The 16,090-nt window shown below is 37.4% G+C and overlaps 1 protein-coding gene across 15 annotated transcripts in view; it reads right to left on the reverse strand.

Annotated features, from left to right (window-relative positions):
- Nucleotides 1-16,090, reverse strand: part of LOC109058162 (microtubule-associated serine/threonine-protein kinase 2-like) — a 132,419-nt gene that overhangs the window by 8,649 nt on the left and 107,680 nt on the right. For 9 of the 15 annotated variants that reach the window (XM_042726025.1, XM_042726023.1, XM_042726020.1 and 6 more), the window contains 16 exons: nucleotides 15,958-15,978; nucleotides 14,392-14,470; nucleotides 13,268-13,422; nucleotides 8,901-8,976; nucleotides 8,105-8,314; nucleotides 5,669-5,770; nucleotides 4,436-4,568; nucleotides 4,040-4,110; nucleotides 3,819-3,928; nucleotides 2,956-3,164; nucleotides 2,712-2,850; nucleotides 1,208-1,340; nucleotides 944-1,109; nucleotides 539-640; nucleotides 261-383; nucleotides 10-119 (listed from right to left, as the gene is read on the reverse strand). In XM_042726025.1, the coding sequence (XP_042581959.1) occupies nucleotides 10-119; nucleotides 261-383; nucleotides 539-640; nucleotides 944-1,109; nucleotides 1,208-1,340; nucleotides 2,712-2,850; nucleotides 2,956-3,164; nucleotides 3,819-3,928; nucleotides 4,040-4,110; nucleotides 4,436-4,568; nucleotides 5,669-5,770; nucleotides 8,105-8,314; nucleotides 8,901-8,976; nucleotides 13,268-13,422; nucleotides 14,392-14,470; nucleotides 15,958-15,978 (1,939 nt within the window). The remainder of the gene's footprint in view (nucleotides 1-9; nucleotides 120-260; nucleotides 384-538; nucleotides 641-943; nucleotides 1,110-1,207; nucleotides 1,341-2,711; nucleotides 2,851-2,955; nucleotides 3,165-3,818; nucleotides 3,929-4,039; nucleotides 4,111-4,435; nucleotides 4,569-5,668; nucleotides 5,771-8,104; nucleotides 8,315-8,900; nucleotides 8,977-13,267; nucleotides 13,423-14,391; nucleotides 14,471-15,957; nucleotides 15,979-16,090) is intronic. The other 6 variants (XM_042726027.1, XM_042726032.1, XM_042726033.1 and 3 more) reach the window with 3 other exon arrangements.

Below are 16,090 nucleotides of genomic sequence, written 5' to 3' on the forward strand. Positions count from 1 at the left end.
ATTTCACACCTTGCTGAATCGTGGTGAACAGGAGGAAAACTGACGGATCTCCAGATGGTCATCATCATTTGTGTCATCCTCTTCCTCTGAGTCCACATGATGATACCGATCTGAGCGTGCTAGAGGGTTGAAGAAAGAAATTTCAAATAGTGTTTTAGAAAATGTAAGCCCATGTGGTGTGCATCTGTACTGCAGGCAGAGAATAAAGTGTCTTGTTATAAATTTCTCTACAGTCTCTGTAGCCTGAATACTGTACGTACTGTCAAAGTAGCTAGTGTCATCCTCCGACTCCAGCTGAGGAATGAACTCTGCCTTCTGCCTCAGGAGACTGTTCCAATCCAGATCAGTAAAGAAACGGTGCTGTTTCACCTCAAACGCACTCCCTGTGAGACAGGGAGAGAGAAAACCTCTTCAAATATTTCTCAAAAACAGAGATATAGGATGGCATTTAAGTCTTCTTTCTGTTCAGCTTTATTCATACAAAAGATCAAGAAGTCAGAGTCTGTGTAAGTAAGTTTGAATTTGTGTGCTAGAGGACCTGTTCCCAGACGTTCCAGAGGGTTTTGCCGCAGTAGTTTGGAGATGAGATCTTGAGCATCTGGAGGCAAAGCTTCATCACCTTCTGGCCAGATTATCTCATCTATTGAACCACACATACAGAATCATATTTCTGAAAATACCCTCAACAACAGAATTAGGTTCACAGAGTTTTTTGATATCTTAGATGACACAAGAACAGCCCGAATTTAGGAGTGCATTAAGTTTTCCAAAATTAATTAAAGACTGGTAAAGCAAATTAGGAAAGCAAGACTAATAATGATAAATGACTCCATATACCTACAAGTCAAAAGTTTGGGCACTTATGTTTTTTATAGTGTATAATATAGTGAAATTTTTAAGGAAATAATATTTTTTTGCATTTTCTTCCAGATACAACACTAACCACTGATGACTTGTCCAAACAGTTCCTCAGGTGTATCCCCAAAAAAGGGAGCACATCCCACGAGAAACTCATACAAGATGACTCCCATGGCCCACCAGTCCACTGGCTTTCCATAGCCCTGCCTCAGAATGACCTCAGGCGCTATGTATTCAGGAGTACCACACACCTGATGGAGAGAGAAAGAAAGAGTTTTGAGATTACACTGATTCCTTTTAATAAATCAATAAATAACAATGCAAGAGACAAAATGCAATGTCTCTGTACCTGCTTGTCCAGAAATTCTCGGGCGTCTTTTTCAATGTGTCCCTCATATAGATTGGTTGTTAAGCTCATTAAACCAATCTTGGACAGGCCGAAATCTGTCAGTTTGATGTGTCCCATTGAAGTAATCAGGAGACTGTTGAAAAACAGGCCATTCTTTATTCTGACATCAGTGAATATGAAAAGGCCATCCATTTATCTAAAAAGCTGTCTAAACCAGTGTTTCCCAACCTTTTTTCTGCCGTGGCACAGTTTTGATATGCAAAAAATCCCATGGCACACCACTAAGCATTTTTTTTTATAATTAAACATTGCTTCACCAATGTTGGTTTTTTGGCTTTATATAAGATCAGACACTTGCACTTAATTTCTGAAAATCATACTTAAATGGAGTTGACAAGGTTTTTGACAACCGAACGATGAAGATCTGTGTTTTGTCCATCATTAGAACAGCCGCATCTAAAGCAGATAATTAATTGCATTACGTTTTCATCAGTTTGCAGGTTATAAAGTTTACTGTTGCTATATGGGTCCTCTGTTTCACTTGTTGTTTAATACATTTGGCCAAAATCTCACAATATAAATAACAAACAACTATGCCCCCCCACCACCCCCATTTGTAGCACCGGTGCATCTCTCTGATTTAAACAATGAAGGTGAGCCAATAAATATCATACAAGCAACATGCAAACTCTGTGCAAGACTTATGCCGGTGAACGACTTTCATCATGAAAGTGAAAGTAAAAACTGACGGCGCTTTTGGCATCTGACGACGCATGAATTAACTGTGCATATTCTCTCAGAGACGACGAGAGACGAATCCCCTACTTAATACGCGATTTATACCTGTTTTAATTTATATTCTTGATGATTCTCTTGTAGCCCGAAAATAGTGAAAACAACGAGAAGAAACATATTTCTTGTTGAACAGGTTCAGAGCTTAAAATAAAGCTGCTCTTAAGTTTCATTGATGACTGAAGTGTTAATAATACATAGTATACAAAAATACGCCACCATTTACACTTGCATTGTGAAGAAGTAGACATCAGTCTTTGAACTGTGTCGTGGCACTTCATTCTGAATGGAGGCGGGGTGGAGTTATGAAGCTTGACAGACAATTTGATGATCCAATGGCGTTACGAGGTTTAGTCACAAGCCCTTTTGAATGCTTTTCATTGGTTAAATATTTGTAAACCCCACAAGCCGACATAACGATGACCAATAGCACTGATTTAAAATAATAATAACGAAATATAATAGAGATCAGGAAGTTTCTGATAATTTTCCATGGCACACCGGACCACCTGTCATGGCACACTAGTGTGCCGTGGCAAAGTGGTTGGGAAACACTGGTCTAAACCAAAGACAACTTATCTGTTGCAGCCTAACAAGCATGTTTTATATTCTTAGAAAGTAAGATGGAATTTAAAGGATAAATAAAACCCCACATAAATCGACGACAGAAAATCAACTACAGACACTGTGGTTTGGTGTTACATGTGCTTACTTGTCAGGTTTGAGGTCTCTGTGCACGATGCCGTAATTATGAAGGTATTCCAGTGCTAGAACAGTCTCAGCAAAGTACATGCGTGCCATGTCCACAGGCAGAGCCCCAATGTGCTTCAGCAAAGTGGCACAGTCCCCACCTAGACACACACACAAACACTTTCAACTTCAGCATTACTCTGTGGTGTATCCTACACTGAAGTCCTCCATGAACACAGTCACCCTCCACAAAGAGTCTTTCTTACCCTCAACATACTCCATAACCATGCAAAGATGCCTCCTTGTCTCAAAAGAGCAGAACATGCTGACAACAAAAGGGTTCTCTGCAAATGTCAGGATGTCTCTTTCCACAAAGGCCTGCTGGATCTGGTTTCGCAGGATCAGGTTCTGCTTGTTGATCTTCTTCATGGCAAATCGCTGACGGGTCTCTTTATGCCTCACCAGAAACACAGCCCTGAGAGGAGAGAGGAATGTATTACTATTTAGCTTGTAATGGCCTTCTCTATGACTCTATGATTATTAAAGAGTGGTGGAGAGCCAATTAGATAATTACAAATTTCAAAGTTCTTAAGCCTTCTACACACTGCATGATGTAGGCTACGACGCACGTTTCTATAGAATAATAAAACATCATCAGCATGTGCTAGTGGAAAAAAAAAGAGCATAATGAATCACACTTTGGCATTTGTAGTTTTTGTGTGTGCTGAAAAAAAGTGGAAGCGGCAAAAGAAGAAGAGATAAGAGCTTGAGGTAAGCAGTTTTATGTTTTAGCGCCGTGCCACTTTGATTTCATGTTGCATTTTTATTGGCTGGTCAGTAAATGTGGTTCGTAACTGCAAACACACTGTGCGATGAACATGCTGAATTTCTGACACTGCCAGAAAATTATCGTAGGCTATCTTTGGTCGCAAGACTGTGACAACGGCTGTCTTTAAACCTCTCTCACTGTACGACACAGGACAAACGATTAGGAGCCATGATCACAGAAATGGCCACAACTGTTTCACAATGCCCATCTTTCATCTGGGACAGCTGAAAATCGTGCAGTGTGTCTCGGGCTTTAGGCATTTTTAGTCATTTCTGTAGTAGTGAAATCCTACTGTCTTACCCATAGGCTCCATTACTAATGAGTTTAATGGTCTCGAAGTCTTCCTCACGTGGAGTTTTAGTTTTGGGTTGAGGTTGAGGCTGGAGTGGTTGTACGGTGGCTCCTCGACTCTGCATATAAACACAAGCATATAGACCAAGCATAAAGAATTAATAGAGTCATTGAAGACTTCAATTCTATTAAAAACTCAATTCTATTGAAGACTCAAATCTATTACTCACGTCTGTGGAATCTGTCTCTGTCTCTGGCGTTTCAGGGTTACCGCTGTCATAGCTGCTCAGCTGGGCCATTTCTAGAGAGCGAGAGTGAAAAAAAATGGAAAGCAAGCAAACAGATGTAATTGAAAAACAACATAAATGTCATTGTAGTTTCTGATTTAATATGACAAACCGAATAACAGAGTTGCTTCATACAATCCCCAAAAGCTTTTGGACACTTATGCCACACCTAAAAATTTGTCAATGTATAAGATAACAAAATATCAAACCAAGTAGCGTTTGTTTTTGCAGATGCCGCACTGTCTGATTTTTACAATTTTTTTTTTTGTATCTCATGCAATTTGTAAGTGTAGCCTAGTGTTCAAATGCTTTTGAGGCCACTGTAAGTAGCATTCTTACCCTCAAGGGGGTCCCTGGTGAGGCCCAGCTGGCTGATGATGTATCGAGGGATGTCAGACTTGATGCACTGACCTTCTTTAGCATGACCTTCAGCAGCTTCTAACAGGTGGTAGAACTCTTCTGGATCAAACTCCTACAACACACATAGGGAGAATTAGGTTCACGATATGAATATGAAAATCTGACATCAACTCAGTCCCCAATCATTTCATTTATTCTAGAGATGTTACTCTAGAATTAGATTAAGGTATTGGAAAATAAATTTTGTACATTTCTGATATTCTATTCCAGACAGCGTTCCCACGGGTCATGGAATTTCTGGAATATCATGAAATTTTAAAAGGTCTATTCCAGACATTGAAAGTCAGGGAATTCAATTTTTTTGTCCAAGTCATGGAATATAAGGGATTTTTGTTTTCCAATTTGCACTTTTTCAATTTGACTTTTAATGGGACTTTGATTTGGCTTAGAGTGGGAACCCTGAATTGATCAAACATCAAATATTTCAGAACTAAATTGTCAAATTATGATAAACTTATTACTTGTTTCTTGAATCCTGATTCCAGACAAATATTTAAAATCATTATATTCATAGGACTTCATTAACAAGTTAACAAATTAAGTTAAAGTAATTCTACATATACAGTATTTTAACAAAATATCATTTAAAAATTAAAGAATAGACATAAAATAAGAGCCAAACAAATGGCCCAGCAAGGGCCATTATGACTGTCATTAATTTAATGAACAGTTTATAATATTTTTTGTGTGCTTATTGAGGCAGGTTTATGTCCATGTGCCACACTGAGGTATTTGGGATGCATTGTGCACACATGAAGCAGAATAGTTTAACAGCTCATTGCTCTCTCAGCTGCTGGTCCTCCATCAGTGCTGAGCTGTACTGTATGTTGTCATACTACTGAATGCACCAGATTACTCAAAATACACATGTGGCCACAGACATGGAGCCCTGCTGCTTCTTGTGGTAGTCAGCTTTTTTGTTTACATGTGTTTCCATAATGTCTTGCGTGCTTTTTTTAACAATGCAGCAAATCTGACATATCACTGTGTATTTTGAAGCTTTACAATGTGGCCTTGATTCAACATTTCCTCAAGGCATTTTAATTATATGGTATTAAGCATGTGCTTCATTAACTATGGTAAGGCAGTTTGCTCTGAAGCCTCAGTACAAATAATGTCCAGATTAGACTCCTTTAAATTATCAGTGCTTACCAAACACTCCAGCAGACGGGCAGGTCGGGCAATGATAATCATCAGCTTTTTAACCAGCTGGGTGACAAATGTCACCTCCCCACTTTCTGAACGCTCATAAGCCTGGCAACAAACAGAAAAAAAAACAACGAATTTGAAATAGCATACTAACATACTAATCACAATATTCAATGTGTACTTTTATGAATTGAACACCTTAATGATCTACATTTGTCAAAATGAGCAATACATATTAGAGCACACTGGGTGGAATATTATATCCTACAATGTACTGCTTTTAACTTGACCTTACGCTTTCCCAGTGACGAATGAGTCAGAAGCAATATCATTGGAGATTTTTGACACTCAAAGCACTACGATAAGAGATAGTTGAATGAGGTGTACAAAGAGAGTACATAAAAAGGAAGAGTGTAAAGCAGCAGAAAGGAGAGAGTTCATCAATAGGATAGAGAAGAGCCGTTCAGAGTAGATGGTTAAACAACCGACTGACAGTAATAGAGCCATCTCTGACAGACAGCACTGCCACCTCAGGGGATGTCTAATCAGCTTCTGAATTATTTATACATGTAATGAAACTGCCAGTGAACCACACACACTCAGTATAATAAACGGTCTCTGCACTGAGTAAATACACTATAGACAGACAGAAGTAAAAGCAGTGAGAGATACAGGATGAGGGAGGGATCTGGTTTAGCTTACCTTAAACTAGATGTAATTGGATACTCTATGCTAAGTTATAGATAAGGTCAATAAGGTCAAGCGTACATAAGGTCAATAGAGGATTCTCAGGATTCCCTTTAGGGCCAAACCTCATGGTGACAGTCAGGTCACTTAAGTGACCCGGCCTTGAGATTGGCTCCTGTGGTTTTTAATGATGCAACCATGGGAGACTGAATGATACAGACTGGTCATTTAAAAAGGAAAAACTAGTCTGACCTTAAGACAAATGTCCAGTTTAATAAATAAAGCCTATAAACAAGGACAAAGACCTTATAGAAAGAGAAACCAAAAGAAAAAAAAGAGAAGAAGACTGAAACAAAATAGTAAATAGAGATGCATGATATACCTGTACCATATCAGTTATAAGTCGATATTAATGATTTTGTGTTAATTTTTTGAAATGGGTCAATATTAAATATATAGACAGTCATTTAATTGTGCATATTTATTTTTCCCCAAATAAAATAGTGTCGAACTATAATCATGGTCATGTTATCAAAATGAGTAATATATTGTTGGTATCACCCAGAACGTTAATAACTAAATTCTGTGTTTTAAGTATAGTAATTTACTATATTTAAAAATCTTTCTACAATTCACAATTTAAAGTAAACAAGCAAGTATCAGGCATAAAAATATAGTCACAGTCCATGTTATGAGTGTTAAATTGTCATACCACTGGTGTATCCACAATTCTACAACATAAAACAGCAGCTATCAGACTATGACCTTGACTCAATGCAACTCTGCAAAGTAAAAACAATCAGGAACTCAACTGTTAGATCCACATGGTTTCTGACCGCGCTCTGTTCCCAGCGCTCTAAAATCTGCTGAAGAACCTCCTCTTCCTCCAGCCGCCTCTGCCACGAAACGCAGGACATCCTCTCAGCGAGCGAGAGCGTTAAATGGAGAAGTCGGGAATGCTTTTCTGAGCACCTGCTGAAGATGCGGTTTATACCGCGATCCCCGTCTGGCCCACCTGTCACCATCAGCACCCAAACTAAATCAGCCAATTAGCACGGGCTGGATGATGTCATCCCTACTCGCTTGAATGCCAAGTATGGCTGCGGTGATACCACGGCGACTGCATGAGATCATGATGCGCACATTTTCGATTCTGGCAGGCAACAGCTACAGGATGGTTATGGACAACCAACCGAAAGAGGGGAAAACCCGACCTGATCCCTCCCTTCCATTCTCACTCCCTCCTTTTCTCGCTCTCCCGCCCCGCTCCCTCCTCTTGGGTGCCTGGGATACTCATCCGTCACCAGTGGTGGTTACTGGAGTGTGAAATTAAAATCAGGAAGGTGCTGCACCCCCCATTCCAACCCTACACAACAAACACACACTCTGGTACATTCCTACACACACATGATTTGTGGATTTGGAATGGGACCTCTGGGAGCCATAACGCTGCCCCTGTGGCACTGTGACTGAGCTAATCAAGACATCAGTGACCTGTATCCTGACTAATGCAGATGTGACAGGTGACCACAGACCCAACAGAAGATCATCAGGGAACCAAATTCACATGAGATAGAGCTGTTTATGACAGCCCAGCGGTCTAGAGATGACCTCTGCCCTGATGTGATGACATCACCACTTTGGCAGACATGGATTTATGTTTAGGGATCCACAAGAAAGACCTTACATGACAAGGAGTCAATACCCTTGCTGACAACTTCTTACATACTCTCCACATCTTTGCATACTCACATCTTGGTGTAGCTTCTCAAGGTTCTCCTGTAGTTCGTAGAAGTAGCGTGAGGTGATGAGACCCTCACGGGATTTGTCCAGGCAGTCCCGAGCCAATTCTATGACCTGGTGGTGGATGAAGCTCAGGACGCCATCAGCTAAAGGCATGACTTTGTCAGGAGTTGAGGAGGATATGAAATCAGCCAGCCTTTCCTCCATCTGAGCAGTAGCCTGTGGGACAGAAGGGTCCTGGTAAGGGCTTGGTTGAAACAAAGGCCAAGCCATGGAGAAACAGAGACATCCAGCCACCCACAATTTGTTACTGCACTTTTCTTCAGAAACAATTTATTGTTAGTTTAATTTAATTATTTATTTATGTTGTTCTTGCACCAAAACAGCATACTTCTGTTTATAAAGACCACTCATCCACTTTTGTAACAAATGAACCAAATATATTTAAAAATTTAAGAAAATAAGTCTAATTTTTTATTATGCTTATAGAAAAAAAAAAGTGTATAATTTTTCTTTTTTTACAAATATCAAGCAACAGACTGATTTATTTATTATTAAATTTTTTTATTTATTGTTTGTATAAATTAACGCTAATGCTGTTTTTATTTATTTTAATTTATGTTAAACATTGTTTATTTATTATTATATTATTATTATTACATATTTGATTTAATATTTTTTTTATTATATATTTATATTAATTAATATGTATATTCGTTAATTAATATGACTTTTTTCTCTTTCTCTGAAAATGAGACTATCCAATATCCTTTTGTTGTGCAAGTTCATCAGTTTTAGACCTCACCTTAGGGAAACGCTCCTTGTAGACATGGTTCATCATGACGATCTCATGGTCAAACGAAATGGGTGAGCGTCCAGGGCTGAAGAACAGAATACAGAAACAAAAATAAGTGGAGAAAGAAATAAAAAAATGGGACTTAGCCGTTTTTCTTTTTTTTAAACTAATCATATATTTTCAGCACTAATGTCCCTCTGCCTTCTTGCAGATGCTGTTTGGTGACATATACCTGTAATCTAACGTGGATGATAGACTAGAGCACCTGAATTTTCTCACATATCCAACCTCATTCATGTCAAAGTAGCATCTTCAATCAGAGACGCTCCACAGGGAATGCTGAGATGCACAGCTTGTGTAGATAAGCGAGTATGTGTGCATTTCAGTCAGGGACACCGATTACAGATGCAGCTGGGACCGCATGAGTCACTCCTGTTAGCAAAGGTAAGCTGGTCATGTGACCTCGAGGATGAGGTAATGCTATAAGTCATCAATCGAAGGGCTTGTGCTCCATATTAGACCTCCTGATTGAATGAAACATACTAACCATAGCACATCTGATCAACCTCCAGCGTGCTGTTGAGAAATGTGCCAACACACACTTACACACTAAATTGGCTCATCTACAGGCATGTCAGTAACAATAAGCAACAGGGAGAAATATTCTAGTCAAATCGTCAACTTTCTTGAGAGCCATTTCAATCAAAAATTACGATCTGACCATGGCTGCGGTAAAGGTTAACTCTGACAGAGATTGATTCGCAGCCGAAGGGAGCTGCATTAACAATCACACTGAGAATATTTCTCCTGCTGAGCGAGTTAGACAGAAAAGACAAAGGAAAAATTAAAAAAAGAAAATGCCTTAGAGCGATTCTCTGCTTTTATTAAATAAGGAATTGAGTGTGTGCAAAAAATCAATGTGAACCTCCTGCGGCACAATAACATTCTGCATTTAGACAGATGATAATTAGTGAATGTAATTATTTTTCTCTGATGGACGCAGAAATGTCCTTGCAGCCCCAAAAATCATCATATTTTTTAAGAAATGACATTGTAAAAAGATTCTCATTATAATTTGAAGCCAAATGGATTTAATTGAAGTAGATGTTCTGTTCAGGATCATACCGGAAATAACAGAGATAAGGACAGCTATTCATATGTTATTTGTTATGGGACAAAACAATAAAGACTGTTCACTTATTTTAGAAAGTATAAAAAGAGAAATAGAGGAATAAAAGGAGCGGAATATATTTGAACGCATTCCCAACTATAAGTATGAAACTTTGACATACCTACACAATCTGATGATTGTGACTTTGTACTCACAATTCTGACTTTTTTTTCTCAAAATTATGAGCTTACATCTCACAATTCTGGCTTTTTTTTACCCTCAGAATTACATGATACAAACTTTTTCTCCGAATTGAGAGATATAAACTGGCAGTTGCAAGTTATAAAGTCAGTATTGCATGATATAAACTCACATTTGTGTAAATAAAAACCTCAGAATTGTGAGTTTATATCTCGCGAATGCAAGTTAAGTTCTAAATTCTGAGAACATAAGGGTCTTTTTTCCCGTTCAGACTTGGACTTGATAACTGATAATTTCGAGTTTATATCTCCCAATTAAAAAAAAAAAAAAAAAAGTCAAATTTGCCTGAAAAAAAGTTAGAATTGCGAGATATTAACTTGGAATTGGGAGAAAAAGTCAGAATTGCTACAAACAAACTCGCATTTGCGAGAAAAAGGTTCATAACTCACAATTGTGAGTTTATATCATGTAGCTCTGAGAAAAAAAAAGTCAGAATTGCAAGCTGAAAAATCTCAATTACCTTTTTTAATTTTTTTATTCAGTGGCGGAAATCGGCTTTCATAGATAGATGTGGTCTTACATTTCCAAGGAATTTGGACTTTTTTTGTGTCCAAGTATGCCCATGTCTTAATATACTGTAAACAATAAACAGTCTATAAAATGTCAAATGTAATATGTTTGAACATTCAGCATTCCTAAAACCGGAAGCAGACAACATCCAATTTTTCATTAAAATTTTTGAAAGGAGTATGTTAACACCTGCCAAGGCTGCATGTCTTTGAAAAAAAAAATGTGAAATTTTACAATTTATTTAAAAGCATTTATTTAAAACAGAAATCCTCTGTAGCACAGTAGTGCATTATGTCCGTATTCTATTCATACACATACATACAGAATGTACTTTATTTCTGGATAAGAATTTCTTTATCAAATAAAGTATTTGTAAAGTATTTTGTCAAAGCAAACAGCCTGGTATTTTGTCACTTGCATCATCATGTTTAGAATATAATAAGGACTGTAACCTCCAAAAGCACCCACAACATCATAGTGTTGAGAGTGTTGAGATAGATACCATCACATGGAACAAAAGGCAAACAAAGGAAGGGACTGCCAGAGAGAGAGAGAAGGGGAAGAGAGTGTGTAAATGTGTCACAGTTGAGCACAGAAATGACCTCTAAATCCCTCCGAGGAGCTGGAAACCAGGGAAATCAGCTAGTTAATTGGCCGTGACAGAGTGGTCTGCACTAACACAAACACACACACAACTGGATGACATCACCAACAAAGCCACATACACCATCATAGTTATTTTATATTATGTGAAAGTGTAATCAAAATTAACATTAATTTCAAGAGAAAAAAAAAAAAAGAATAAAAATAATTCTAATCTCCAGCTACTGCTACAAAATCACTTGACATATGGATGATGGATGGTGACCACTGTACGTTGAGCTCATTACTCCTCGAGTGTGTGTTTGAGTGAGTTAAAAGATGTAAAGAGTAAGAATGATGGAGAACCGTGTATGACCACGGCATGAAAAAGCGTCCCTGTCAATTCTCTCTGCACGTCTGCTGTCCGGGGCATGAAATTAGCATAATACTGCTCCATTTCCTCATCTCTAATTAACCAGTTCTAGCTTTGCCTACAAATCCCCTCTACCTCCCCCTCCGTCCAGTCGTTTCATCCTTCTCTCCCTTCTTTCAGCAGTAGAAATGGGTAATCCTGGGAAGCTGTAATCTGTAAGATGTGGCAACAGCAAACCTCTCTACCTCATATCATCTCATCCAATATTTATGGATATAATTCTGGAGTTCTGAACCCCCTGCTGAGTGTGTCTAGATACTAAAAGAGGCAAGGCCAGTATTTCCTGAATAAGTCATCTTAACTGAGAAAGAGCCAGAGGGGAAAGAAAGAGGAAGAGAAATGTGTTTACAGATAAGAAGCTCATAAAGGAGGTCTCTTTAAGAGCATTGAGGAAGAAATGATTTAGTCTGTCAAGTCCTGGGCAGAAGTGTGAGTGACTACTAGAGTAATCATACAACTCTTTTGCAAAGAAAGAGAGTGGCTAAGAAGAATCCAGGTCACACATAAAAATCAAAAGAAAAAATAAATACAGATTTTACATTTCACAAAGATTTCGAAGCCTATTGTAGGACCATTCAGATTTTATTTATGTATTTATTTTGGATAGCGTGATATATTTCTTGGATATTATTTTCATTACAAATACACACATTTCCCCTCTATAATTCACATGATGAATTTAGACATTTAACTTTATTTTTTTTATTTTCATCCATAGTGATTGTCATTCTCTCAAAAATTTTTTTTTTTTAATCACAGCATTAAAGTAGAATTTAATTAAATCAGAATAAAAGCAGTACATTTGGACATTTAAATATTTAATATTTTCATTATTCGGTTCCTTTTCTTATTATTGTATCTTATTATATGTTTTATTATTGTAATGTTTTCACTTTTTAATCACAGTACTAAAGTAGCAGGAATTATTCAGAAATTTTGTATTTAAATGAGAGTATAGGCAGTACAACAAATACTACCTTTTAAAAATATGTTATTTTAAAACTTGTATAATAAGTATATAAGTTTCTTTTAAATTCAATAATTACAGATTTTTGATTTTTGCTTTAAATTAATGAAAACTGGTGGACTTAAATTCCTTTCACAGTGGAAAAATAATAGATTTCTCATGCAAACAAATTTTTTTTTTATTTTTTTTTTTTTTTGGGGGGGGGGGGGTTTGAAATATGACTTGGACACATTGACAGACAGAGAGAAGCATTAAGAAAGTGTGAAGACAGAGGAGTGAAGAGGCATCAATGTGAAGGGCACAAAGGCTGAATAACATGTCTGCTACCTTGGAGGAGTCAGGAGTCTAGAGAATGAGGTGTGGCAGTTTCCTGTCAGAGCTCAAGTTTTGGCCTTTAAAAGTGAATGAGTGAGAGCCTGAGGGCCCAGCTGACATCACAAACTCACAACATCATGTTCACTTGAAGGGCAAAGTTTGATTGCTGTGAAACGGGAATCTGTAAGTGTTTGTACCTGAGACTGCGGGAGCGCGGCCGCATGGCTGGAGATCTTCTCCCATCCTCGTCCGTGATATTCTCCGAGCTGAAGTGTTTGGTGAGGAAATGCAGCTCATCTGCAGTGGGCTGGAAGGGCAACTGGTGCAGCTTCTCCTGAGATGAACATGATGACTGTGAGAAGCAGAGAGGGAGGGATTACAAGGATAGAAGGCATTGCATAGGCTGCCCTGACTGTCAATCAACTGCCTTTGTTGGCATAATGTTGTTGATTGTTGTTGTTGTTGATTGAATTTGACTCTTGGCAGGACATTTTTCCTCAAAACATTCAGGCCAAATGGAAAAAAAATTGCCGTAATATAGCTTTTTTTAAATAACCAGCTAAGAAAATGTTAGGTTATATTTCAACTAAGTTACTAATTCTATTTTGCATAAAGGAAATGAAGCCTAATTTTAGGACCATTAAGCCTTTCTGCATTGTGACATTATTTAACTTCTCATTACTTTAATACCAAAAAAAAAAAAGCATTCTCATTACTATAAATCATAATGATAATTGCCATTAAAATAATGTCACATTGTAAAAAAAATACTTAATGACCCCTAACAATAGGATCTATTTCCATTCTGGTATAATTTCTTATTTCTGGTCATTTCCAAAGTTTTTGTGAGCTTCACCCAATTAAAAAAAAATAAAAAATAAAATAACATTTGTTCTTAATCAGTAGATTTTCCCCCTTGTGTTTAGAGTTGAATAAAAGCTCTACAGCCTTTAGAATAAAAATTTGGCCTAAACAAGAAAATGTCTTTTTATCTTTCTGCAGAGACTTTAATGGGGCTTGTGCGGTTTGAACTGATTCCCCAATGAAAGCAACAGCCAGACTGAGTTACAGTCAATTTTCGGGGACAGAACTCTTTTGAAGTGAATGCACTGATATGAAGCCACTGGCTTCACTTTAGGCTAAAGGTAGCTGCTTTGTACCAAGAGTTTATCCCACTGTAGAGTCAGTAGGATAAACCTTCTGGGAATGTTAAGGCTTGGGATCAAATGCAATACCAAACAGACATGCATATATCTGAGGGTTGATACAACACAGAGGGACTACAGAAAGAACATGAGCACAAACACACACAGACACTCACCGAGACTGTTGAGCTTGGGGTGTTGGTTCCATAGCCAGAGGAGGGCAGAGAGGCGAGAGACCAGCGACGACCATCCGTCCTAAAAGGGTGGATATCGGAAAAATTTAAATCTGTTTTTTTTTTTTTTTTTTTCATTACTGCTGATATACTTCAAAGTAATAAGGACCAGCAGAAATAAGCAGCACTAAAGAGCTTTCAGAAGAGCATTGATAAAATATCACACAATCAGAGCAGAATAAAGCACCACAGATTAAAATGTCCACATTAACTGACATTTGAACAATAAACAATAATGATGATTATTACATTCAATTGTGCAGCTCAATAAGGCTGGCATACAAGAGCCATAAGCATCTGCGATAATGGCTAAGCTGCCCGCACAGGAACTTACATATGAAGCCTTTTCATGCAAATAGCACAGTGTGAATTCAATGGCTTGACGGCTTTAATCACACAACAGCAATACGTTCATTATCACTCAAACACATGAACAAATAAAGACTAACATTAGGAATTTAACAGAGACTGTCAGTGTCCCTTTACTTTCACAAAATAATAACTTTAATCTGTTTGACCCCTGATTGCAATGTGCAGCCCACAAAACACAGCAATGATTTTAATACCAAATTACAAATAAGCAAACAAGCAAATAAACGCTCTAGTGTTCAAAAGTTTGGTGTCAGGAAGATTTTTTGAAAGAAATGAATACTTATATTTAGCAAGGGTGCATCAAATTGATTAAAAGTGAATGTAAAGACATTTTTAATGTTACAAAAGTTTTCCATTTCAAATAAATGCTGTTATTTTGGAATTTTTTAACCATCAAAGAATGAAAAAAATTATCTGTTTCCACAAAACTATGAAGCAGCACAACTTTTCACAACACTGATAATAACAACAAATGTTTAGTGACCAGTAAATCAGCATCTGAATGAATTCTGAAGGATTATGTGACACAGAAGACTCGAGTAATGACTGCTGAACTATCAAAGGAATAAATTATATTTTGAAATATAAAACAGTTAAAGTCTATAATGTTACAATTACAATACATTTCAAAATATTACTAGTTGTACTATATTTTTGATTAAATTAATGCAGCCTTGGTGAGCATAAGTGAGTTCTTTCAAAATATTTTAAAAATATCAAGACCAAACTTTTGATTGGTAGTATACATAATCATAAATCGTCCTGATGAAAAAAATATTCCACAAGAAATCCTGTATCCAAAATGTTGCCATATTTTGACTTACAAGTATAAAGTATTAACTTCATTTATTTTGGTGAAAAGTAAAATGATTTATGCAAAGCACAGAAGTCTGTGGAATATTTTTGAAGATAAAATATCATTTCGAAGCGCACAGTCAAGCGGTTTGCATCCAGCCAGCTGAACGAGGTGGGATGATTAATAATTTATCATTCCGATAAATACATGAAGTTGTCAGATGTTTTTAAACAGATCTGTCTGTCAGCTCTAATGAGATGGAAACATGATGGTTGGTGTAAACAGCCATGCTGGAAGCACACACAGGAAATGATGTTGTAAAGGAAGCAGGCGATTATTACCTGTCAGCCCTGTGTCCATGGCTGTATGGAAGAGAGTAAAGCATTAAAAAGTGATGCTGTGAGGGCATCTATGTGTGTGTATGTATGCACTGAGCTAATGTATCTCTCTCACTATGACCACTTGCATTATCAG

This window comes from Cyprinus carpio, chromosome B6, assembly GCF_018340385.1.
Source record: "Cyprinus carpio isolate SPL01 chromosome B6, ASM1834038v1, whole genome shotgun sequence".
Taxonomy (NCBI): domain Eukaryota; kingdom Metazoa; phylum Chordata; class Actinopteri; order Cypriniformes; family Cyprinidae; genus Cyprinus; species Cyprinus carpio.